Genomic DNA, 24,568 nt, shown 5'->3' with positions numbered 1-24,568 from the left:
GGCTGAATATACAGAGACTCTCCATTAAGTCTCAGGCTTAAAACTACACTGGTTTGCCATTTCTAAAACAGCACTTGGTTGGCAAATTTTCCTAGCTCCTACTTTGCCATGCTTCCCAGGAGCCCTGAGCATGCACATCAGGATAACAGACCAACCCCTCACAAGTCATTGCTTCCTTTTCTTTCCCATTGCCTTGGTGGAATCTCAGGAGGATTCTTATCAAGAAGCAGAAAACTGGAGGCACACACTGGCCTGTGGAGAGAGGTCTTCAAGCCCTGGAGGACCATAGGTGAATGTCATCTGCAAAGTCTACCCTTGTTTTCTCCAATACAATTCTGCAAGGGCCACAACCATATTAATGAAATGAATGCATGTTATTTGCAAAGGCCTAGAGACTCTGCTGTGTTTCAGCAGCTGTCATATTAAAATTAACCCTGAAAAGGCTGTCAGTTATGATTGTTTTTCATCATTTCTTTTTATCTGCCCACTGGCTTTGTACCAAGATACCCTAAACCAAACATGTAAAGCAGAGAAGGGCGAGGCAAGGTGGTTTAGGCTTAGATCTTTTATCAAGATGTGAATGGCCTCCTAGCCACTCTTCATACTTTCCTCAATCTATTTCCAATCCTGTTGGCAAAGGGATTTATTTAAAACACAATTCTGTATAGATCATCCTCCTAATTAAAACATGCTTCAATATCACCCCATCTATTACAGTATAATGTTCAAGCTCTTTAGTACTGTAGGAAGATGACCTGTATGGCCAGAACTCTGCCTCTTTTTCCAGCTCCATTGGTCTGGTGGTTCCCTACACAGTCCACACTGTTTTTCAACTCTATCTCTGCTTCCTCTAGAGTCACTACCCACAACCACAAAAACTGAGCCTTTCCACACTTCTTCACTTGGTGGGTTCCTTATCTTTTAGGTCTCAAGTTGGGTGTTATGTCCAGAAAGACTTCTCTGACAGCCTGATTCCTATAGCACTTCTGTGCTACACTGTACTCAACTGAAACTTAGGCACCCAAATCCCCTTCTCCATGCCTCATTTATCTTTGTACCTCCACAGTATACAATGCCTGGCACACAGCAGGTACTCAATAAAGCGTTAAAGAACTGGGGAACACTAAAAGAATGGGCTTCTAGGAAGTGAATATAAACCCTTCCAAAGTCATGAGGCAAAGCAATACAACTGGGCAGGCATTTGTTTGGTGGCTAATTCACACATAAAATTATTCATGTTTTCTAAGTCACAAAACAATAAGACACCAAAGTCCATACTTGCAAACCTGAACTTCATACAGAACTACCCCACCCTATTCATTTAAATTTCCTTTAAACAATTTGATTTCTTGTTTCTCTTTAACACTAGGATAAAATGCTTAAAATTTATATTAGGAGGCTCTCAAAAGTAGCTCCTGGTTGGTTTCTAAAAGATCACTTTTAGAGATACTAAGTTTAAGAACATGAGATTTTCAGAATTCTAGATTATGGCCACGGGCTCCTTAGATCTGCCCCAAAGTATAGGATGAGGGCTGTGTGTTTAGAGAGTAGTGTGGGGGGAAGTGTAAGTGTGTCTCCAGGATGAACTCAGAGCATTTTAAAAGTAAGGCCTTGTTGGGATTTTGCCACTTTCTTAAAGACAGAACACGCATCTTGAAATAAGTGTGAAAATATGGTATCTTGAGAGAAGGCGGTAATATCTAAGATGGGATGGAAAGGGCAGGAAGGTCTAAGTTCCCAGAAAACGGTCATCATAGGCAGAGCTGGAATACAGGAATCACCCATCAAAAAGCTTTCTCAGGAGCTGTTTCCTCTTTGCTCCTAGCAATTCCTTTTTAGCTGTTTAGAAGGCAGTTTTTCAATTCAAAAGGAGAAAGATTCATGTAATGCCTCCAGGAAAGACAGACTCTGCTTGGGTAACAAGCTATGGAACTAGCTTTTGGAAAGGCTGTTTTACCAACAGACAAGTTTTGTTCCATATCAAATACTGCCAACAGGGAAAGGATTCCAGGGAGAAAGGAGATTTTACAGTTTCAGGGGCTCCTGTACACATCCTGAGGACTTCTCCACCTCAGCTGCCCATCTTAAAGCTCCTTTCCACGAAAAAATGGTATACCCAAAAGTTTAGTGTGCAACTTTGAAATAATTACAGAAATATCTCAGCAATATTGTGGGTTTAGTTCCAGATCACCACAGTAAAATGAATATCACAATAAAGTGAGTCACATGAATTTTTTTGGTTTCCCAGTGTATATAAGAATTATGTTTACCCAATACTGTAGTCTATCAAGTGTGCAACAGCATTGTCTAAAAAAAGAACATACCTTAATTAAAAAATATTTTATTGTTAAAAAAATGCTAATCATCATCTGAGCCTTGAGTGAGTCGTAATCTTTTTGCTGTTGGATGGAGGGTCTTACCTTCCATTTGTAAAAACTACAGTATCTGTGAAGTACAATAAAACAAGATATGCCTGTATATACATGCCAGTCTTTAAAATTGTGATATGCCTGTCAAAAAAAACAATACTCTGTCCTAGCTCCCTCTCATCCCCATATACCAATGAAGACAGGGTGCTGAGGACCATTCTCTACAAAAGGAAATCATTAGAAGTTAAAAGTCAAGTAGTGCTGAAATTACTCTATCAGAGTTTCCGCTGTTCAGTAGTGAAAACCATGAAAACACAATGAGCCAGTGCTGCTTGTAAAGACATCAATAAATATGCTTCCTAACCACTAAAGCTTAGAAATAGCAGTGATAATCCCATCTTACATCTAGATAGTGTATTATAATTCACGAGTATTTTCACAGATGCTCTTATTTGATTTTCATACCATGCTCTGAGAATTAATTCTTATTCCCATTGTACAGGTGAGAAAACTGATTTATCTAAAGCCATGGAGCAGTAAGTAGCAGAATTAGAACCCACATCATTTTCCTGCCTCTTTCAAATCTTGAGCCCAAGCTATTTTAAAGAACCTTTGGGAGTTTTCTTATTTCTGAGGAACACAGTGGAATATCCATCTGGATATCTTCCTCAACCTCAAGGTGGAACGTTTCCTTCCACATTGGTCAATATTTACTGAGTTCCCACTGCTTACTAACCAGTGCCACACAAAGTAAAGTTACGATCTACTCCATCAAGAAACACGGCCTCTGGGGAGAAAGGACCATAATCATTTATCCACTCAAGCATTTATTGGACACTCTTTTTTTATGTTAGGCAATGTGCTAAATGGTGAAATTTCAAACACGGTTTTTGCCCTCAGGGATCATAGGCTAGAAACAACGTGGAAAGGACAGTTATCAGTGAGATCACATATGATCAACTACAAACTGATTCTTGCCATACAGATCTATATAAGACTCAGTTGCTCATGGATGCCAAACTCAGTAAACAGCGCCAGAAGCTTGGTCACTAGGTGCCAGAATGACCCTGGCCTTTTCCTCACTCTTTCCACAATCACAGCTATTCAGCAAATGATAATTCAGCCAGTGATCCTTTAAAGATGGTGAAATTAACAAGTTTTAGAAGCAGGTATTATTTCCGCATTTTGAAAAATTACCTCATAATAGAACATTCTGGGAGTGGGGCATTTTCCTGGGAATAGATGTTTAAGTACATTTCGTGCACAATGGTATTTGAACCTTTAGATTCCTTTTGAAACTGTCCAAGTCCTGGGAAGGAAGGTGAGTCCTAGAATAGTTATCTTTGGTATGTGAGCTGGTTTGCCTTGGAAAACTGGTAGCTCTTTAGCCAGCAGGCCAAGGGCCTCTATTTTCCAGTTTCAAAAGAATATGGCTCGAGTGCTTCAAGAGAGGCACTCTTCTCCATAGCAGAGTAGAGAGTGCTCTGCGAGGACAGAGCTCCTGTAGAATATCTTCCCATCTTTACTGCTGTAGATATTTCCTTCCAGATCATTTGTTAAGAAGCTTTAGCCTGCAATTCCTGGCCAGAAAGTGCCTGTTCACTGCTTTCCAACTTGCTATTTATTTTAACCACTACCTGATCTTAAAGACATTGTTAGCTATAAAATAGTTCATAACAATAGAGCTCTAAATATTCAGAGATTGTACAACTGGAGGATTTGCGTTTTGAGTTTGGTGTGGCTCTGTGAGGCCTGAGAGGACCTATAAACTGTTAAAAGTAACATCTGTACACAAACCAATTAGAAAGCTGGTCAAGGACATTAATTTTTCAATATTAAAACTTCTAAAGCCAACCTCTGCAGGACTCTAGCATCTGTAATCCCATAAACAAATCCAAATAACCTGTCTCTGTTGCTGATGAGGATGTCTATGTAGGTCTATTCTGGGAGTCATCAAAGAGAAAACCACAAAACACACTCCTCAGAGCTAACTGTAACGCCTACACTGACAGACCTCTCCGTGTCAAATATTAAAAGCCCAGAGCAGGATGATGCCAGCTCACAGCCAAAGGACGGAGTCCACTTTTAATTTAGAATGCCTCTTTCATTCACTAATGAGGCTGCAGCTCACCACTGCAGGTGGAAGACATTGGTAGTTGTCATAGTTCTTGGCTCTCTAATTAAGGGGATCTATTTCAAGTCATATATACCAGTATGGCTGACCTGAGTCTAACTTCACTCATTTCCCTTGCCTATTAATATTTGTGAACCTGCAAGATATTAACATTTACTTCAGATTTAGCCCCACCAGTGGGACCTGTTGCTCCATAGCTCTGTGTTAATTATCTATCCAGCACAAGCAGTTTTTCAATATGGAACTGGAAGGGAGAAGGGGGAGGGGAACAAAAGAACAAAGGGGAGAGGAGAGAGATGGAGGGAAAGAGGAAGAGAGGGAAGCAGAAAGACTGTCTTTTATTTCAAAGACCTATCACGACATGCAGATAAAAATGGTGCTGGGCTCTAGACTTGTTTTTTAAAATGTTCAGTTACTAATGTATAGCATTCAATTGTCCATCCGGCTAAGTGACAATGACATTTTCAAACTTGAGCCAAAGGCAGCCAGAGAGACATGAAAATATCATTTAACCAGGTTAGAAGCTCTGGTCTATGTCTTAGGACAAAAGGAAACAAGGGGATAAAAAATATTTAAGAAAGAACGCGCTCTGTTTTTCCTTCCTGGGCTGACAAAAAATTCTATTTAATACAAACACTTAATAGGAACACTGTGCAAACAGCATATCTGTACACAGTATACCAACAGTCTTCTACTCGGGTTCTCTTCTAAAAGAGGTCAGTCGCATGAACTGGTTCCTGTCAGAACCCATCATTCTCTAACAATCAGAAGTTCTCTAGCTATATATGGCCATTTTAGTTGAAATAAAACATCAGACTAAGAAAGATCTCACTGGCTCCTCACCATCACCTGTATATCCCTTCCCTTTTTTTTGGTGGTGGTGGAGTGTTCAAGCAAGCAAACAATAGCACTGAGCAGTTTTGATTTTTAATTTCACAGTTCATGGGTCTCATCCATCCATCTGAGGTCCACTACCAGATAAAAATCCTGCAATTATATTTAATAGCACTGTGTAAGACCAATTTGCCAAAGACAATACATACTCAGAACAGATCTACTCCCTCAGGCTGGTCCTGCTGCCCTTGGCTAGCTCAGGAAATGTGTTGGTACTAGCCAAAATGGGGGAGTAAAGGTGATTGCTGACAGGACCACAATTAGGTCTCAGCCTCCCAGCAGCCATCTTTATCTATAAAGGGATCTATGAGCACAGAAAACGAGCCTTTTATAAATTGAAACCAGCTACTCCTGGAAAAGCTAAGAAGTCCTGGGTAAAATTTAACTTAAAATTACCTTTTTAAATTTAAATTAAAAACTACATTAACATACCCAAATTTAATGGTCTATGTTTTGAGAGAAAATTTAATAAAATTTAAACGTCGACAGAAATAGTAAGCTTCCTTTGGACACTTGTGAGGCCATCAGCTTTTATCTTCAAGGATGGCTTACCTTTCGAAGGCAGGGAAGATGGTCATACTGAAGGATACTGAAGAGATCAAAGCATAGATACATTTCATGGGGTCCCTGAACCTTAATTCCCTATTCTCCTTCATCCCAGTTATTGACTTGAATACAGCTAATGCCACAAAGTATGTAAAAAAATACAAGGACTGCTGTCTTTTTCATGCAAAGCCTCAGTAGCAATGTTAACAAGGAGACCAATGAAGTGCCAGGGAATTACAAATGTCCCATTGAGAAACTTAGCTAGTTGCGTCACTTCCACAGGCATACAATCCTTTCAAACTAGCTGACTATGTACGTCCCCAAATTTTATTGCCTTCTATGTAAAGTTGGCCTGTGACATCCTCGCAGTGAAGGACAGCTGGAGAAGAGGGTTACTAGTTAGTGCAGGAGAAGGAGGAGGGAGGGAGGGTAGAGCACCAACAGTTATACCAGGTGTTTGCCTCTGCTAACTTCTCTACACGCTGAGCCCGGGTGCCACAGGGCCTGATCTGCTACTGGTTTGACTATTCTTGCAATCCTGGCTTCTCTAGAATGGAAAATAGGCTGGCTACAAACATTTTTTAAATGGGTTTCATTCATTATCCTCATGATAGATATAGGAGACCACCTGTTTTGGATAAGAGTTAACATTCTGACCTCAACAGCCACTTTCTAACACTCCTAGGAAATATTCCACTGAAAAGATAAACCAAAAATTATAACTATATTCCAGAAAAGTTCTCAGGGGTATGGAAAACTGATTACTGTTCGGTGGCCAAATTTTAGTGGACTATCAAGAACAAGGCAATATAGCTAGGCCAAACTATTCTTGCAGACACAGCTCAGGGAATCTGGACCAATTTATATCGTATAGATACTGGGCCTAAAATTCTATAAAGGCTGGGAAAACCAAAAACATTAATAATGTCTGTATTTGATAGCCAACTAAATATGGAGAGCAGGTTTCTACTTAAGATCCAGTTGTTTTTCCCTAAGGAGGATTTCTGCTTCATTTACCCTCCTCTCTCTGACAGGGTCTTCTAATTTAAAAAAAAAAGAAAAAGAAAAAGGAAAGAAAAAAAAAAGAGAGAGAATACTAGTATTATTTGGACCAAAACAGCATAGGGTTTATTCTCTCCTTCTTTTACCCTTACCCTCTCCCCTCCCCCAATTTTACTCATAAACCTCAAATCTCCCTGCCCTATAAGACTAAAGTAATCTCCTGGGCATGTTGTCAAACTGTGCTATCGTGGTTTGATGCCACAGCTAACTGTTGACTTGGGTTGCTGAAGCCTTCTAGTTATACCCCTAGTGACCTATTTAGGAGTTAAACATTACTTCTCAGAGCCAGAGCACCACGATTTTTCCCTTTGGCCCAGTTTTCTCTCAGAAGGTCCCTAACCAAAGAACGATCAATCACCCTTAAAGACCTGAATGTGTGTGCAAAAATGTAAGATTTGCAGCAAGCATCTAAGCCTTGGACATGAGCTCTTTTCCATAACTTAAATAAATTGCCAACACTTTTCTTACTATGCAGCTTACTTTGAAACTTACAAACTTACAGCCTGCAGTCAAAGATGTCTGATATCATGGAATTAAGAAGCATTAAAATTAAGTTAGAACGGCCGCCATCTATGGTAAGAAAAACAAGGACTACAGAGGATAAAGTAAAACAAGAAAGATAAAACATTTATCAAAACACCAAAATTAGTTACAGAATTCTCTCTACATTTAAGATGGTCTTATGAAAAATGGCAAGTGAGAGCAAATAAAGTTGAATTTAGCCAACCTAGGTATACAACTGCTACAGGTTAACACACATTTAATGAGATTAATGGTAAAAATTTTCATAATGTATTTTGACCAATAACAGATGGCTGTCGACGAAAAAGTTCACTGTAGAATTTCCCTCTAATGTTTCCAAAACTCTGTAGAACTTTATCTGACAGTTCAGTGAATATGAGAATTAAAAGGCTCCCAGCTCATCCCAGGAGCCTAGGACGGGGGGCTGGGGGTGGGGGCGGGGGCATGGGAAGCAGGATAAGAGTAGCTCTACACTGCCTAAGTTTGTAATGCAGAGACTCACTTGAAGTTCTGTGCATTATATTAGCTTCTCTGCTCTGTTCTCTGCACAAATGCATACAGGAGGAAAATAATACTCCACATCCCTCTGAATATCACAGCTGGATAAAAGCCTGTAAATGTGCCTGTGTTGCCACAAACAAAGTTCTACCGTGGAGCCTGAGCTTGCTAGTAATTCTGAGAGGTTCCCCAACCCCTGCCTGGCCTGGAGGTGATGTGATGTTTTTGGATTATGGTTAAATTCAAACCCTGTGGAGAGTCCTCTCTTGCTCACTTGAGCTTATTTCAAAAAGAGCCTCATGCAGAGCCCAAATCAGAGGGAAAGATTGATGCTAGGTGCAGGCATGGAGTTTTCCCTGCTCTTCAGTTACTCTGTCTTTTGTCCTTTCAAGACAAGGAAACATTTTATGAGAGTTATGCTGTACAATTTATCAGAAAACAGAAAAGGACAAAGATTAAATACCAAAGCTATTAACATACAGGAAAGCAAATGTAATTAGGGGGGAAGGAATGGTCACTGTGTTAACAAAGGTACACTGCACTTGGAAGAACCCAGACATAATTTCTGTTCCCCAAACAGTGTTTATCTTTGCACATCTCTCATTTGTAATTACCACTAGGTATTATGCAGTGGTGAGCAGAGGAAATGGGTCAGCCCTTCGTAAATTGAAGATACTGTATGTCAAAAATGCATTCAATATATGTAACCTACCAAACATCGTAGCTTAGCCTAACTGGTTTCTACTGAACGTATATCACTTTTGCACTACCATAAAATTAAAAAATTATAAGTTGATCATTGTAAGTCAGAGATTGTCTATAGTTTAGTGAGCCTTTAGTACACAACAACAAAAGAGAAAAGAGCTCTTTGAGTCAAGTTTTCCATTACAAAATTTTATCGATCTGCAAGGTGTAATTAGAATTGCTTATTGTGAATTGACTACTACAACAACTCTATGTAGTAGTCAAGTTCCTTTCTGCTGATGGGTCAAATCAATGATTTCTCATTTTATCAGTGTCTATTGTACCCCTCAGTATCTTTTGCCTTCCACACAAATGTGCTAAAACACCATCTGCTAAAGCATCATCTTCATTCTATTCGTTGAGATCTACATTTAGAAATAATTTTAGGCTTGTCTACGGCCATGCCACCCTGAACAAGCCTGACCCATCTGATCTGGAAATTAAGCAGGGTTGGGCCTGGTTAGTACTTAGATGGGAGACCACCTAGGAAGACCAAGTGCTGTAGGCATAGAAAAAATGAAAAATAAGGAACTGTAAGCTGACAAGGTCCTTGCAATCTGTGAGGTCAACCAAGGGTTGCCTCGTCTAAAAAGAAAATAACCTTCGGCTTAAAGGACGAAGTTTTTAATATCTGTAAATGGCAGACAGAAAAAGAAGTCACCTTCTTATTCTTCTTAACTGCTCTAGAGTCATGGGAAAAGCAGTTAGCTAGTGACCTGTGCATGCGTCCTGGGCATGGTGACAAATCCGCAATACCAAAGTGCCTTTCTGAAATTTGGTCTAGGACTTGCACTGAATACAATGTCCTCCTCTTTCAGGAAACTGGCAGGGGAACAGCTGTACTCCTGTCCTGTCTCTTGGGAGGCTAGCATTAGGCATAGGTCCTCTTATGTGTCATTCATTGAATGGCAATGCAGCTGGCTATGTTGTGCTCCCTGGGGACTCTAAGTCAAAGGAAAAGCACAGTGGATGTAGAAAACAATTTTTCCCCCTTGCTCTGGTAACTTAAAACTCCGGCACCTTAAAATAAAAATGTACTTCCAGGAGCTTATGCTGCATTATCATAATAAGTGTCATCATAACCCCAACCAGAACCTTCTACCAGGATAGCCTGCTTAACTACATACCCAAGGAATTGGTGTATATGTGCTAAGGGTAGGACAAGAAAGTTCAGATGGATTTCAACACTCTTCTCCATAACAAAAAGAAAACAACATTCACCTTCATATGTTTTCTATTACCATGTCACTTGTAGAAGAAAAAAATGTACCCATTTCTGTTAAGAAGCAGGACAGACACTAGGTAGCAAAATTCCTCTTGAGAGCATCAAAACAGACTTTCTTTTTACAAGCTATATAAAACCTGCAGGCAAATATTCTCTGTATTCTCTCCATATTTACTGCCACTTAGGCTTATGAAGACACATATAAACACGTAAGTTCGTTGTAGTGTACAAATAACTTTTTGTTCTTGTTAACTAGGTTCAAAAGACGGCTCATCGATTTGGAGTTATTTCCACCCCAAGCTGTTACCAATCAAACTGAGGAATTTAAATCTTCCTTTTTAAACTAGAGCCCCCCAAATATAAGAAGTGCCTGCAGAAATTTTCTGTTGTGGCTGGTAGGTGCTGGGTGGACATCCTGACTTAAGGCAGCTGGTGGGATTTTTTTTTTTATGCTTACTCTAGGGCAGCAGTCCCCAAACTTTTTGGAACTGCAGCTAGTGTTCCTATGAAAATCTAATGCCTGATGATCTGAAGGGGAGCTAAGGCAGTGATGTTAGCACTGGAAAGTGGCTGCAAACACAGATGAAGCTTCACTCGCTTGCCAGTCACTCACCTCCTTCTGTGCAGCCTGGTTCCTAACAGACTACCGAGTGATAACAGTCCACAGCCCAGGGGTTGGGGACCCCTGCTCTAGAGTAACTTCCAGACTTGGACTTCTTTGCTGAGAAGGGTCACTCAGAAAAGTTGAAACAGCAACATACTAAATCACATTTTAAGGTTTTCTATTGAAATGCACCATCCTGACTGGAGTTCACAAAGGAAAGAAACCCTTTACTGACTGTCATTATATAGCTAATATGGGCACAGACATTAAAGTGTGCTTAAATCAACCATCTTTTTCTAGTTAAGACTCAAAAATTGAAAAATAAAAAGACAAGGGAAGTGAAAAACCACCCACAGATTGGGAGAACATATTTGCAAATCATATATCTAACAAAGGACTTATATGCAGAATATATAAAGAACTCTTAAAATTAAATAAGAACCCAAATAACTCAATTAAAACTGGACAAAGGATATGAATAGACATTTCTCCAAGGAAATATACAAATGGCCATCAGGGAAATGCAAATCTAAGCCTCAATGAGATAGCACTTCATACCTCAATGAGATGGCTTTAATCAAGAAGACAGATAAGAAGAAGCGTTGAAAAAGGTGTAGAGAAAATGGAACCTGCATACACTGCTATAGAATAGTGCAACCACTTTGGAAAACAGTCTGGCAATTCTTCAAAGGTTAAACTTATGAGTTACCTAGCAATTCTATTTCTGGGTATGTATACACCTAAGAGAAACAAAAACATTCACACAAAAACTTGCACACAAATGTTTATAGCATCGTTATTCACAAGGGCAAAAAGTGGGAACAACCCAAATGTCCATCCACTGATGGATAAATAAAACATGGTATATTCATACCTGGAATAATATTTAGCCACAAAAAAAATAAAGTACTCATACATCCTACAGGATGGACTTTGAAAACTCAGAGTCCTGTGTATCACCTGTACTTTAATTAAGAGCTTATCAAAAACCAGTGTTTCATTTGACATAGTAGTGGCTACCTCAATCCTTTTTCAGTTCAAAGTAAACTGTCTTTATTTTATGATTTGGCCTTTAAAAAAATTCTCGTGAAGACACATGTGATTAAAGAACTGAAAACAAACACAAATCTAGCTTCATATTAAAAATGAAGGCCGTACTAAACATATCTTTTACACATTTAAAAAATACACATCATTTACAAAGGCCAAAAATGGTGCTAACATATTAGTATATCCCCTCTGTAAAGTACTTAGAGAGACTTTAGAAATAACAGATTGATGAGATTACAACTACCTTTGAGTATGGTCATTAATTTTGGGACAGGCCCAAAATGAAAAATTTCGCATAAAGGTACCACTAAGTACTTGCCTTAAGTTGCATAAAAACTGTTACCTTTGAGCAGTATTATCTTCTTTTCTACTTTTAATATTTCTGATGCTTCCTTTCTCAACCAAAACCATTTGGGTCACAAACATTTTTGAGTAAACTCATACCAAAAATCATTCTTATATTTTTAAACAGTGATTATCCTTCATCATCTTTGGACAAAACCACCCATGCCACAAGAATTAGCCCGAGCCTTGGGTCTACAAAGCATGTATATGAAATTTGAGTTAAAGGTATTAGACTCTCCCTGTGTGAGTGAACCATTTAACAATACTATACACCCAGCTTCCAATGCAACATAGCAAAGCAAAAGTAAATAAATAAATACACATAAACCAAATTAGGTTTATTGTTCAATGATTTTCCTATTGAAGGAGAAGGGTGAGGGGAGGGGTTCCTGATGCTGTTGCTTCTAGTTCTTCAGTGCCAGGCTTCCAAGCACTTAAAATGTCAGAAGCAACAGATTCATAAGATAATGTTAACACAAGTATATTTTAATTCATCACTTGCTCGACACTGTTCTAATGAGGAGCTAAACACAACAAAATCAGAAAATCCACCTCTTCAAAAGTTCACAGAGCAAAGATTTTCAGCAAGGCAGTTTTTTACTCTATGTGTGAAACCTTTCTTGTTATGACTCACTGAAAATTAAATATGCAAAATTCCAAGCTGAGCTTAGTTTTGCCTGTGCACAGAGACCTTTTTACTCTCATTCTTCGAAAACCTCATTTTGGATCTTGCTGCCAAGACCAGAGAGAGGAAAGCCGGCCAACAATTCCAAATATAACATGCGGAGGCAAATGCTACAGAAATCTGTCTGACAGGAAGCAACCATGCTGAGGTCTGCTGAGGTAGACGCAGTTCTCAATCAGACCGTTTTGGTCCCTCAGTCTGGAGCAAAATGCCATGAGAAAGCAATCAGAGGAAACCACCCTGTTTCCAGTCAGCTTCATTAGATTACTTATGATATTCACTTTATTGGTGGGAACAATTCTATCCGCCTCAGGCAGAAAGATGGGTCAGCAGCAACTAGAGCTCCATCAGTTATTCTAATTTATTTTTTTTTAATCGATTTTTCAGGGACCAGTTCATGGAGACTTGTATTTTCAGAAAGCTCAATTTATGGCATGACACTTATGATAAAGGTCAGGTTCATCAGGGAACACTTAAAAACAGATCTCTTTCCAGTTCTCCAGGGGCAGGTTTAGAACCCCCTGCTACCACTGTGAATAATTGATAAACCAGTTAAACTTGGATAAAATGATTACACTATCACTTAAACAAATACGAAGACATCATTAGCTCAAGTTTAATTCTTTAGTGAGGGCATGGTACTGATCACAGGACAATTCAATTCCTCACCCAGAAGACCATTACAGAAAACCCAGAAACAGAGCTCCCAGTTTAATTGGGAAGAGAGGACTGTTCCTTATACAGAGAGCACTGGCCCCTGAGAAAAGACAAGACAATTAAAACAGCTTATTTGACCAGTCATTTCTTCCAGTAGTTTATCTTAGAAAAATCCCCTGTGGTTATGGCTATCTCACTAAACCCAGGAGGTAAAGTTTGCCTAGAATCGATTCTGGAACATTTTTCTAGATCCTGTTCACTGTGAGGCAAGTTGGCAAGACACACTTGAAACTGGAAAAGGATCTGTTTCACAAAGCTTTGAATGGTCACCAACAGCAGCACTGAAGTCATGACCTACACGGTTTGCAAAACCCCATCTTCACTCTTGTACGTTCGGTATGTGATGAAATTATCACACTATCCTAATCTAAGTAATCTAGTTTTAGCTAGTTAAAAAGGGAAGAGAAAACAGCCACATCTTCTAACCTCACTCCCATATGGCATAAACAATAATGGGGCAGAATGTGAGCACAGTTAGGAATCAAAATTTTCTGAGTCCGTTAACTGCTTTGACCCAACAACTCTGGCTGCGATGGTTAATGAAATACTTTACTTGTGCTGGAAAGAGTGTAGGGCAGAAGGCAGGAAAGAGGGATAAGCCACACCTGAAAGAAGGCTTCCTGCCTTTGCAACAATACCTAGAATGTTTTGTGATTTATATAATACCTCAGATAAGTCAATGGTACATTCCGAACTGGCAGCGTCAAAGGGGGAACTGGAGATGTAAAACAAGCTCTGCCTCATTTACTAGGATTCTCAAATCTCTGATTACCAGTTCCCATTCATAGTCTTAAAAAAAAAGTATTCAATGAACAGTTTGGGCAAATCCGAATCTCAGTAACAGCTTAAAACAACAGCAGCAGCAGCAGCAGCAGCAGCAGCAGCAGCAGCAGCAGCAGCAGCAGCAGCCGCCGCCTCTCTCACTCTTACCACAATAACTTCCTCAACAACTCTCTCCCTCATTCTTCCCAGCTAAAGTGGAAACTGTGAATTCTTACAACTTGACAAGACTTAGACTCACCTGATTAAAAGTCAGAGGTTAGATTTTAGAGTTTAAAAGCCCAATGTCAAAACAGCACAACTTTTCCATGCCTGAAATTTCTATTAAACAATTTCAGCTTTACTAAACAAATGAGACTAAAGACAATAAAGAATTTATAAAATTCTCACTCAATATGGGAATCACCATTTTTGAACACAACTTCATCCTGGGTAAAAAATGAACCCACATTTTAAATCAAGCAATCTACAATTCAGTCCCAGTATACGCATCAAGCAAGCACAATAAAAATATGTAAGCAACTGGAAACAACTAGTAAGCAACACAACATATCCAGGAACAACTTGCTTCTGTGCTCAAGAACAGCACAGGAAACTTAACCAGGCACATTTTTCCCCCAGGTTAATTACACCTTACAGGAAGCAAAAGCTAAAACCCACAGACCCTTCCTGCTGGTATTAGTCACTTCATAATAAAAATTTTAAAGCCAGCACTAAAGCTTCCTTCAGGATAATCATTTTTGTCTCAGCAACATTACGAGCTAAGATGCGGTGCCCTTTTCTGAGAAAAAGTATCTTGGGAATGGTGATGGGAGCTTCCTACATAACTTCTGATCACAGTCTCAATTTGCCCAGTATCAGTCATCTGTCTAATAAGTGTTCCAAAACCTGCGATTAGTACAAATACACAGTAGGCACTATTCCACAAATTGAGAGATGGCATTTGAAAGGAACTGTGTAGAGTGCTTAAGGAAAACCTCTTTAAAAAAAAAAAAAAGGCTAAAAAAGGTAACATGAGAAAATGGGTGGGAACAAACCAATAGCCCCTCTCCTTCCCGCTCTCTCTAGCCCGTCTCCTCTCGCCTGCCTCAGTCAACTGTTGCTGAACAACAGAACAAGACCCATTCTGTGTTCCTTGTGCAGATGTGGGACTTTTGTGGATGGCAGAGGTGATTTCTCCAGGCAGATGCTGGAGTTTAAACTCTTCCTGGCCGGATTGTTCTGGGCTGAGCTGCAGAAGAGGATCAAGCAGCGGGCGATCAACACAGGTCCCTCCCTCCCTGGACGGTCTCTCCCCTCCCCTCGCCTTCTGTAAGGGGGAAAAAAAGCGCACAGCTTTCCATCTCTCTACTCCTTAAAAATGCTCTTGCGGAGCCACCGCAAACAATCTTTCCCCAGCAGCACAGAATTTTGCAGCGAAGGGCTCGCCGATCCGAAGCAGAGAAGTGAAATAGGTGCCCAAGGGCAATTTTAATTGTCTAACCCGGCCCGATTTCCTAAGAGGCGGCAACGCGGGGCGGGGAGAGGGAGGCAGCTCTGAGAGGCAACAGGGGGCAAGCGGCTGCAGAGAAAGGGACCAAAGCGGCGATATCCCAGCCCCGACCCCCGAGAAGCTTCTGCAAAAAGGTCTCTGGGGCTACTCCCACCGTTCACCGAGAGACGTTTGCGAATCATATATGCAGCCAAAATGGCGCTGAGAATAAAAATATAATTTAAAGGCAGGTCGCCATATTGTAAACAGAGAGGTAGAGAAGAGGCGGACTCGAAAGACACCCTCCATGATTTCTTCTACAGCCGTAAGAGCCTGGGCACTGGGTTTCCGGAGTCTGAAGCAGGGCAGCTCCGGCGGCCGAAGGCTCCGCGCACCCACCCCGAGGAGAGCCCAGCCCGGCAGGAGCCCGAGGGCGACGGGCGCGCGGGCAGGCGAGCGGCATAGGGCTCGGAGCTCCTCCCCTTCCTCCCCCGCCACCGCCGGCCTTGCCCTGCCGGCTCTGTCCCGGCTCCCCAGCGACTTCCAGTCCCAGTTGGGACTCACTCACCTCACTCCTCCCAACCCCCACCCCGGGGTCTGGACCCATCGCTGCTCCTCCCCCCCACAAACGGCCAGATCCCGGCAGACATCTGGGGGCGGGGAGGCGCTCGCCCCAGCGGCTGCAGAAAAGTCAGCTAGCGGCTGCAAGCGCCCGTTATTTTGGCAGGCAGGGGTAGGCCAGGTGAAGGAATGTGCCAAGAAGGGTCCGCCAAGAGGCTCCAAAGAGGTCCCTTGACCTTACCAGCACTGGAGATGGAAGGCGGCAGGGCAGTGGTCACAGCACAGGAGATCACCACCTTCTTTGCAGCTATCGCAGCTGTCGTGGTTGGTGGCCCTGCCGCTTCTCCGGGGCTCCTTCTCAGGCTTCCGACTCCGCTTTTCTGCCTCGTCCGTCTTGGGGGGAGCCAGCAGAGCTTGGATTTGCTGCACACACATACAAACGGCGTGTGTGCACACTCGGAGCTCCCGGGTTGTCCGTCGCCCCCCCCGGCGCAGCTTCTCCGTCACCCACTCTTCTCCCCCCTTTTGTCCTTCTTCCTCCCATCCAGGCTGCTCCCAGAACCTCTCAGTCCCCGGAACCAGTGGGGAGCCCACCCTAACCGTGTTCCAGCAGCACAACAACGAGAACAGCTTCTTCCAAATGGGGAGGATCAGGGTAGGGGGATGGGGAGAGGGTGCGCGGTTCCCTGCTCGCCACTTCCTTGTATGGACAGTGGGGGACTCCAAAGCCAGGCTCGGGAGAGGCCTGAAGCCCGGTACCCGGACGTGCTGGGGGAAAGCACAAAGAGGGCCGACAAGAAGGGGGTGGGGAGGCCCGCCGGTGCAACGAGATGGAGTGGGTTGGCGCCTCGGGAGAGCAAATCGAGGGCGGCGAGTAGGTGAAACTGCTGCAAATGTCCTCGGAGACTGAGCTCAGCTCCCCGAATTGCAAAGATGGGAGGGAGAGTCTGGTGAGAAAGAACCCCCCTCCCCTGGCCTTCTTGCGCTGCGAGCTCAGGACCGGCTTTGTGGGGCGGAGGTCCCCTCTCGGCGCTGGGGGAAGGGGATGAGGAGGGCTACTCTTACCTCCATCAGCCCCCCCGACGTGTCCAAGTCGTACACGATCGTCTTGGTCTCCATTTTCTCCCACATTCATCCACCTCCCGGGCTGGGCGCTTTCTGCTCCGGCCCCCCCCAACCCCGGGGGGAGGGGGGAAGCGGGGGAAGGGGGCGCTCCTGACCCCGGCCCCCCTTCTTTTTTCTCAACACGGGTCTCGACTTCCTCGCCCTGGCTCCCCCCCACCCCCCGGCCCCCAGTCCCCGGGACGGCAGCGTCCTCCCTACGGGCCGTGAGGGGGGAGCGGCCCCTCAACCCCGGCCCGGCGGCTGACTGCACGGTGGGTCCTGGCTCCGGGGGTCAGGCCTCGGCGGGGCCTAGTCCCACAAGCTAAAGCCGGCGCTGGCGACTGCTGGTCCGGCTGGGAAGGCTGGCGGGCGCTGCCATCCCGGGGTTGGGGGAATCGGGGGGGGGGGGTGAGAGGTTAGGTGAGGTTGTGGTACGTGAGGTGACTGCGGGGAGGGTGATGGGGGGTGGTCCCCAGGCTCCGCCTCTCGCCGCCGCCGCCGTCTGCGTCCCGGCTGCCGCGCACTTGGCGCAAACTTACCGCGAGCGCCCGCAAAGCCACCCGCGCAGGCGCCCGGGGATCGCCGCTCGCCGCGCGCAACCGCAGTGACAGCCGGCGGCCGGGCTCCCGCGCAGCCGCAGTGAGGGGGTACCCCCCAGCGCGCAGCCGCGCTGGCATTCGTCTGAAGAACCGAAGCCCCCGCCTTTCTGTCCTGCGCCAGCGTACTGAGGTAAAAGGGCGGGACCTGGGGCTTTGCGCAGGCGCCTGGGAGAGCGCCTAAAGGTCACAGCGCAGCCGCAGGAACATAGGGACTCTTCATCCATTGGTGTTTGTGTATAGGCCGAGAGCACTCTGTTCCCGCGCAGGCGTGTTGAGGACGTTCCCCCTTCCCCGCGCCCCAGAACACAGCCGACTCTCGCGCAGGCGTATTGTCACTTGGCAGGCCCTAACAAGAATGCTTCTCTTTTCGCCATTTTAGTAATGGGATATAGGCTACCGTGTCCTTGGATTCCTTAGGCATGAACAAGAAGGAGCAAGGTGTGGTGTTGGCTGGAGCTGGTAGGCTGTCGGTGACAGCAGTACTCAGGGGTGTTGTACTGGATGGACTGTTTGGTTCTAGCGTCAGGTGTGGCTGGACCAGGCGCCATGTTGGTAAAGAGAAAAGAAAAACCATCGCGACGGAAAACGATGCTTTTGACGTTGGTTGGATGGGAGCTGTTCCCATTTCCCTCCCGTTTCCAAGTTAATTTTAGCCTCAGCATCTCTGCCTTGCGTAGTGATGATACCCTACAGAGTTTCGCCAGCCTGTTACTATCCTCTTGATCTCTGTCCCTGAGAACTGCTTTTCAAGAGGAAGCCGAAAGCGAAGTTTGTGATGTTGACAACGCCCAGTTACCTGCGTACAGTTGACTTCAATTCCCAGTTTGCAACGCTCAAGGGAGGCGGGGGTAAAGGGCGATCCGGAGCGTATTGCACCCTGGGAGCAAGAATCGCCATGGTCTGGTGGATTGTGGGAGCCGTAGTTTCGTATGCCTGCGATGCATTATACGGTAGGATGGACTAAGGAAAGAGTGATTTGCCTGCCAAGGATATTTTTGAGAGCTGCAGTACTGTATGCTGGGACTTGTAGTCTGAAAGCCTCATCTTGAATTCTGGGCGAGGCTTTACTACCTCCGCGGCGCCCGCTCCTCGCCTTTAGAGATGGCCAGTTATCTCTGCCAGACTGTAGATGAAGCAGTGAAGAAGGGAATGACATCTCTGTTCCTGACACTAGGCGTTTAGTTGGCGTTGTTACCAAGTAGCTCTTTCTTGCTCACTTTGGATGTCAAGGTATATTTAGCGTTCTCAGAAGCGTAAAACTGAAAAGGGTTCAAAGACCACCTGTATTAATCCTCTCATTTCCAGATTCACAGAGAAGAGCAGTGATTTGCTTAGCTCAATTTATGGCAGACCTAGGAATTAAACAGATTTCTTGATTCCCAGGCCAGAACACTGTCTAAGCTGCTTGTGAGAAGTTGCTGCTGCTACTCTTTTTGGGATATAAGAAGGATGTCAGTGTGTGGCCTTAGGTTTTTGATGATCCTGTTGGTGTCTAGGAAGAATGATAAGGTGGCGTTTGATGGGGTGGGGAAAATGTCATGTTAACTGGCCTCTCTCTGCTCTCTACCAGCTATGGGCCAGAGATGTCGAGGACTGAGCTAGATGTTTGGAAGTGGCCAGACCTCATGTTTCCTGTGTTTCATGCTACACGCCCTCAGAAGTTGGAACCTCATGTGCCTTCTTATTCTTACTATCTGCCCCGAAGGCATTATGGGGCAAATAGTAAGACATTGGTACAAGCCTAATGAGCAAGGCTTTACTTTAATCAACACCATCATTTGCAGTTGAGAATAGGAATAGGCTATGGACTAATGAAGGGAATAATACTTGGCTCTGTTGACAAGTGCCAGGGGAACTAATCACTCTACACACCTTCTTTGAACTTGGAGAGTGAGGTCAGCCCCGCGGCGCCAGGAGTTGGTGCCACCTTGGAGAGCTCCAGCCTGGCAATTCAAGGATTGAGGGGAGAGAGCAGGTGGGATACAGATGCCTTTAGAAGTGACCTCTTGTGGCTAATATAGGCATTGCACTCTGCATGGACTGGAGCCTCTCCATCCCTCAAGGTAGCTTGTGTTAGAGCCAGGAGTGGACAGCCATGGTGGTTAAGACCACCCTATTGGAAGACTGTAAAAGCGGAAGCTGCTGGTTGCTATTATTTCCTTCAGGGATTTTGTCTTTTAGCTTCTAAGTTCCTATAACTCCCTTTTTCCTGCCTCTTACTCTTATTCTAGAGAGCAGCCATGCAGAACGTACCTCTGAGCATGGAAGTGCATGCTGGACACCAAGGCTGGGAAAGCAGTTTCATCTTAGGAGGTGCTGGGGGCCATGGAGAAGGGGCAAAGGGTCTGGGAAGGGACCACACTTGGCAAACTTAAGCATATTCTGTCTAGCCACCTCTTTCTAGAGTCCATGAATAGGGCTTTTGCTAAAATAGGAGGCAAGCCTCTATGCTGCATGGTCCCTAATACTGAGTCTGTATGTTCTCTGAGGCCAAGATAGATTTGAGTCTCATGTTTTGGAATTGTCTTAGATTCCTATTCCAATTTTCTGAGCCTTGCTAGCTGGGAAAGAAGGAGAAGAAGAGGTGTGTCAGGTTTCCTGGGACTTGTCAGCAATACATTGAGAACAGGTTTGGGAGTTTGTCGGCTTGTAGTTCTGGACCTAGCAAAGAGGAGGAAATGAGGCATTGAGGTGGTTGATCAGTTGGGTTTCTGGGCTTCCACACCCCTGTGGCACCAGCCATTGGGATCTCTCATTTCAGTGCCATCTTTTGCACTGACCTTGTTGGAACAGTGATCCCTGTAGCACCTGCATGTAACTGGTTTTTGATAAAATATAGGGAGTATTAGTTTGTGGGTCAAGCATGCCTTCAAGTCCTGAAGTCCACATCCCATTTATCTCCCACTTCCCTTCCCCCCAGGAAAGCAGCATCCACCTGACCATTGCTTGGTTTTTTCAAAAACACCATTTTAATAAGGAAACGACTGAAATAGAAGATTCTTCTCTGGCTGGAAACCAGACTTCATATAATACATTACATGTACAGAGTGGCCTGCAGCCAGCTCCTGGGCCTCTCCCTGGGGCTCTCTGACCCCCTGTTCCATGCCAAATTCCTGGACCCTTGGACCTCTGCTTCTCTCCAGAATATGCCTGCCCACTCCTCTTATCTCAAAACACAGTGGCCAGGAGGAAAGTCTGGCATGTGTCTGGGGTTAGAGGAGGGACTAGTGGGAAAGAGGATGTTTGTAACAGCCAGACTGACATCAAAGGAAGGTCTCACTCTCTTCAGGGTATAGGGCTGCCAGGGGAGCAGTGGGGTTTCCTGCTTTGGTGTGGAGCATGAGTGGCTAGGGCAGCCCAACCTGAGCTTGGGTAGGGTCCCTAAACCCCTTAGGATCCCTTAGAATTATTGCCTCCACTAGGAAGGGACAGGAGGCAGAACTGTCCATTCCTGGGGCCTTAGAGAAGGACTAGAGACCTCCTCTAGGGGCTGATGTTGGCATGCCAGTACTACCCAGAGGTCACTGTTGAGAGCAGTTTTGGCCACTGGTGATGGCCCTGTGAGGAGCACCCTGCTGCAGGGCGCTGTATGCCAGGGGTAGGTGTTGGTCAGGTGGAAGCAGGTGCTCCTGCTCTGCCTGTGAATTCCAGGCTGGAGGTGTAGGGCATGAAGGAAGGTCAAGAGAATGCTGGTTCTTGATACATATGCTCCAGCTGTGTTCTGCTGAGAGGCAGATGCCCGCTGGCTTGGACCCGAGGAAGGACCCTAAGTGGGCAGTGATACCAAGAACATAGGCCTTGGTGGGGATTGCAGGAGAGGAAGGGCACAACTTCTTGAGGGATTGGCGGCATCTCTTCCCAGGTGGTATGTACAGGAGGTGGAGGGACAGCAGGAAGCTGGGAACTCTGCTGCTGGGCTGCGATGCAGGGCTGAGCTGGCTTCCCCAGTCTGCCCCCACCTAGATGGATACTTCATATTCTCTCATCTCCTGCAAAGGAAAGAGACTGCTGGGAGTTGGAAACTTGTATGATGTTTGCCAGCCCATAATCCACCTTCCCAAGGAAAAGGGAAAAGTGAAAGGGCTTGGCAGGACCCTCAGGGTACCCGCCCAAGGGAGCATAGAATTGAATAATGGATAGGGTATCAAGGCTGGCAAGGATACTTACTCCAGTCTCATAAGTTGGATTGTCAAATGCTGACTCCACGGTAATTCGGTCGTAGGGGCGAGGTCGCATTCGGGACAGCTGCAGAGTGTTTTTCCCCTGGAGCCTGTGGGGCAGAGAAGCCTGTGAGTCCAGAGTGCTGGGCAGGAGTGAGTCAAGTATGCAGGGCAGGAAGGGAAGCCGGACTCACCTGGAGAAGTAGAGGTACACACCTCCCACCAAGAGTGCCATCGCCACCAGTGGCAGAAAGATGGCAGCTGCTATGTGGGCAGCATCCAGGGTGCTCGACACAGCAGGTGCCTTGGCAACTGAAAACACAGAGGGTGGGATTGGGGCAGAGGTCCCTGTCACCTGGAGCCCACATTCCCCTCACCTCTGCCCAGGGGCATCTAGCCACCAGCTCCCTCCAGCTGGATGAAGGCAGAAAATGAGCTTTTTGCCCTACCAGTCCCAGACTACTCTCTTTTCTCTGCCCTCCCTCCTTGGGAGAACCCATGGCCTGGTTGTTGTGAGAACCAGGGGAGGGAGACTACCTCCCTGGCTCTTAAGGGTGGGGGCTCACCATCCAGGCTGCGGCTGCTGTAGAACCCATCCAGAGAGGCTGGAACAAGAGGGGAGGGCCAAGGGTAGTGGGTGAGCTCAACGGGCCAAACCACTGATCATGGGAAGGATTTATCCAAGGAGAACCCACCCTAGCATTTGTCTTATTATCACCAGGTCAGAAAAATCTGGCAGAGATTGGGGAGATCAAGGGGAGACCAGAGGTAATATGAAGGTGGTATGGGCAGGGGATTCTCGTTCTCAACATTTGATATATTTGCCAGAGCAGCCCTATGGGCCAGGCAGAGGTTTTGGGGTGACAACACTCACCAGCCCTACAGATGGGTGGGGGGTCACTCCAATGTGAAGGGTGTCCGGGCACACACTTAATGCTGGCTTGACCCTTCAGCACATAGCCTGGGGCACATGAAAAGTGGACAGTAGCCCCCGCTGGGTGTAGCCGCTTCTCAGGACTGCAGGCACCATTCTCGGGGATGCTGAGGCCATGGCATGGCTTGAACTGTTCCACTGCAAAGCAGGCAGAGCCTAGTGAGGGTGCCGGGCTTGTGGTCTTCAGGGACAGCATCTTTTATCTCCTACCAGAGGTTTCTTCCTACCCATTTGACACTTACAGAGACATTTGGGGGCCCGGTCGCTCCACTTGGGGCTGCTGGCTTGGCGGTCATGGCAAGTAAGGATGGCAGTACCCGTTAGCACAAAACCCTGGTCACAGATATACTGCACGGTGGCTCCCACAGGAAACTTGGGGCTAGATATGAGGCGTCGGCTGTGCTCCACATCCCCAGGGTCATGGCAGGAAGTCACTATAGATGGGAGATGATGGGGTGGGGGAAAGTAGCCCAAGTAGAACTCAACAAAAGCCAATCTATCCTGGCTTTGTTTCAGGCCAGCCAACATCATCATGCCATGGCTCCACCCACGAGTTATCTGCCCCTACTATTTTGCTGGTGTATTCCCTCATTTGTCCCCATCCATCAGAGTTAACAAACATCAATTGGAATGAAATCCTTGGAGTACTTGGTAGATAACCTTATGGAAAGGTACCGTCCCATTTCACAGATGATGAAACTGAAGCCATGAGAGGTAAAGGAACTTCAAGGATACCAGCTAGTAACAGCTGGAATCTGGTTAAGAGTCCAGGAGAGAAGTTTGTAGGTTGCATTGGGAGGGGAATATGAGGAACAGGGGCACTCACCCCTCTGGCAGGAGGGCAGGTCCTCACTCCAGGTTAGGTCCCACTGGCACATGAGAACACTGGATCCCACCACCTGGTAGCCAGGGTAGCACTGGTAAGTGACAACAGTGCCATGTACCAGCTCAGGCTGTGATGGGCTCTTCCAGCCATTGGGGATCTCAGGCAGCTCCGGACACGTGTCATTGCGGGGCACCTCTAGGGGCACAGGGGCAGCAAGATGCAGACCCTCAGCCAGCACCAAAGCAACTGTGCTAGCCTCCCTTTCCCTAAGGGCACTGGGCTCCTCCCAGTTTGTCCTGGGTGTGGCATGGGCAGGCACAGCGATTCATTCTCCCTGCTCAAGGGCCCCTTCTTGCCTGTTCCTGATATTATTCTGTCTCCTAGATTCCCAGGTAATCATCTAGGCTTTGACCTTCTAAAAACATGTTGGCCAGTTTCTCAGTGCTGAGACAGGGTCAGGTAGAATGGGAAAACTTGCCATTTTTATTAAAGATTATTAGAAAGGTAGAATCAAAAACCTTTTCTTAGTTCCCTATTTTTGTTACGAAGTTCTTCCTGTCGCCTACCAAATTCCTCTTGCTGCAAAAGAAGGCAGGCTTTCTCCCATTGGGCTATGGTGGAAAGATGGAGAACAAGACTAGCTTCCTTTAGTGTTTCCAGCTTTCCTTTGTCAGATAAGAGCACTCATGCTTCTCATTGCCTTGGACTCTGACTTGCTGTGGTTTGGGGTCTGCATTC

General features: G+C 45.3%; 2 protein-coding genes and 1 pseudogene across 5 annotated transcripts in view; 1 reads left to right on the top strand and 2 right to left on the bottom strand.

The window, feature by feature from the left end:
* The window catches only part of PHF12 (PHD finger protein 12), a 37,773-nt gene extending 19,866 nt beyond the window's left edge, over positions 1-17,907 (bottom strand). Inside the window, exons 1-2 of the mRNA XM_016139029.2 lie at positions 17,273-17,907; positions 16,449-16,630 (exon numbers count right to left, since the gene is read on the bottom strand). Coding sequence (XP_015994515.1) covers positions 16,449-16,630; positions 17,273-17,338 — 248 coding nt within the window. The 5' untranslated portion in view covers positions 17,339-17,907. The remainder of the gene's footprint in view (positions 1-16,448; positions 16,631-17,272) is intronic.
* LOC118604708 lies at positions 9,161-9,277 on the top strand (annotated as a pseudogene).
* Positions 17,908-20,866: 2,959 nt separating the features above from the next.
* Positions 20,867-24,568, bottom strand: part of SEZ6 (seizure related 6 homolog) — a 42,716-nt gene continuing 39,014 nt past the window's right edge. The window contains exons 11-17 of one of the 4 annotated variants that reach the window (XM_016139022.2): positions 23,831-24,025; positions 23,247-23,438; positions 22,945-23,142; positions 22,637-22,675; positions 22,265-22,382; positions 22,078-22,180; positions 20,867-21,915 (exon numbers count right to left, since the gene is read on the bottom strand). In XM_016139022.2, the coding sequence (XP_015994508.2) occupies positions 21,883-21,915; positions 22,078-22,180; positions 22,265-22,382; positions 22,637-22,675; positions 22,945-23,142; positions 23,247-23,438; positions 23,831-24,025 (878 nt within the window). In that variant the 3' untranslated portion in view covers positions 20,867-21,882. The remainder of the gene's footprint in view (positions 21,916-22,077; positions 22,181-22,264; positions 22,383-22,636; positions 22,676-22,944; positions 23,143-23,246; positions 23,439-23,830; positions 24,026-24,568) is intronic. The other 3 variants (XM_016139023.2, XM_016139024.2, XM_016139025.2) reach the window with 3 other exon arrangements.

Source organism: Rousettus aegyptiacus, unplaced genomic scaffold, assembly GCF_014176215.1.
Source record: "Rousettus aegyptiacus isolate mRouAeg1 unplaced genomic scaffold, mRouAeg1.p scaffold_m13_p_6, whole genome shotgun sequence".
NCBI lineage: Eukaryota > Metazoa > Chordata > Mammalia > Chiroptera > Pteropodidae > Rousettus > Rousettus aegyptiacus.
This window is presented reverse-complemented; position numbering and strand designations above follow the sequence as displayed.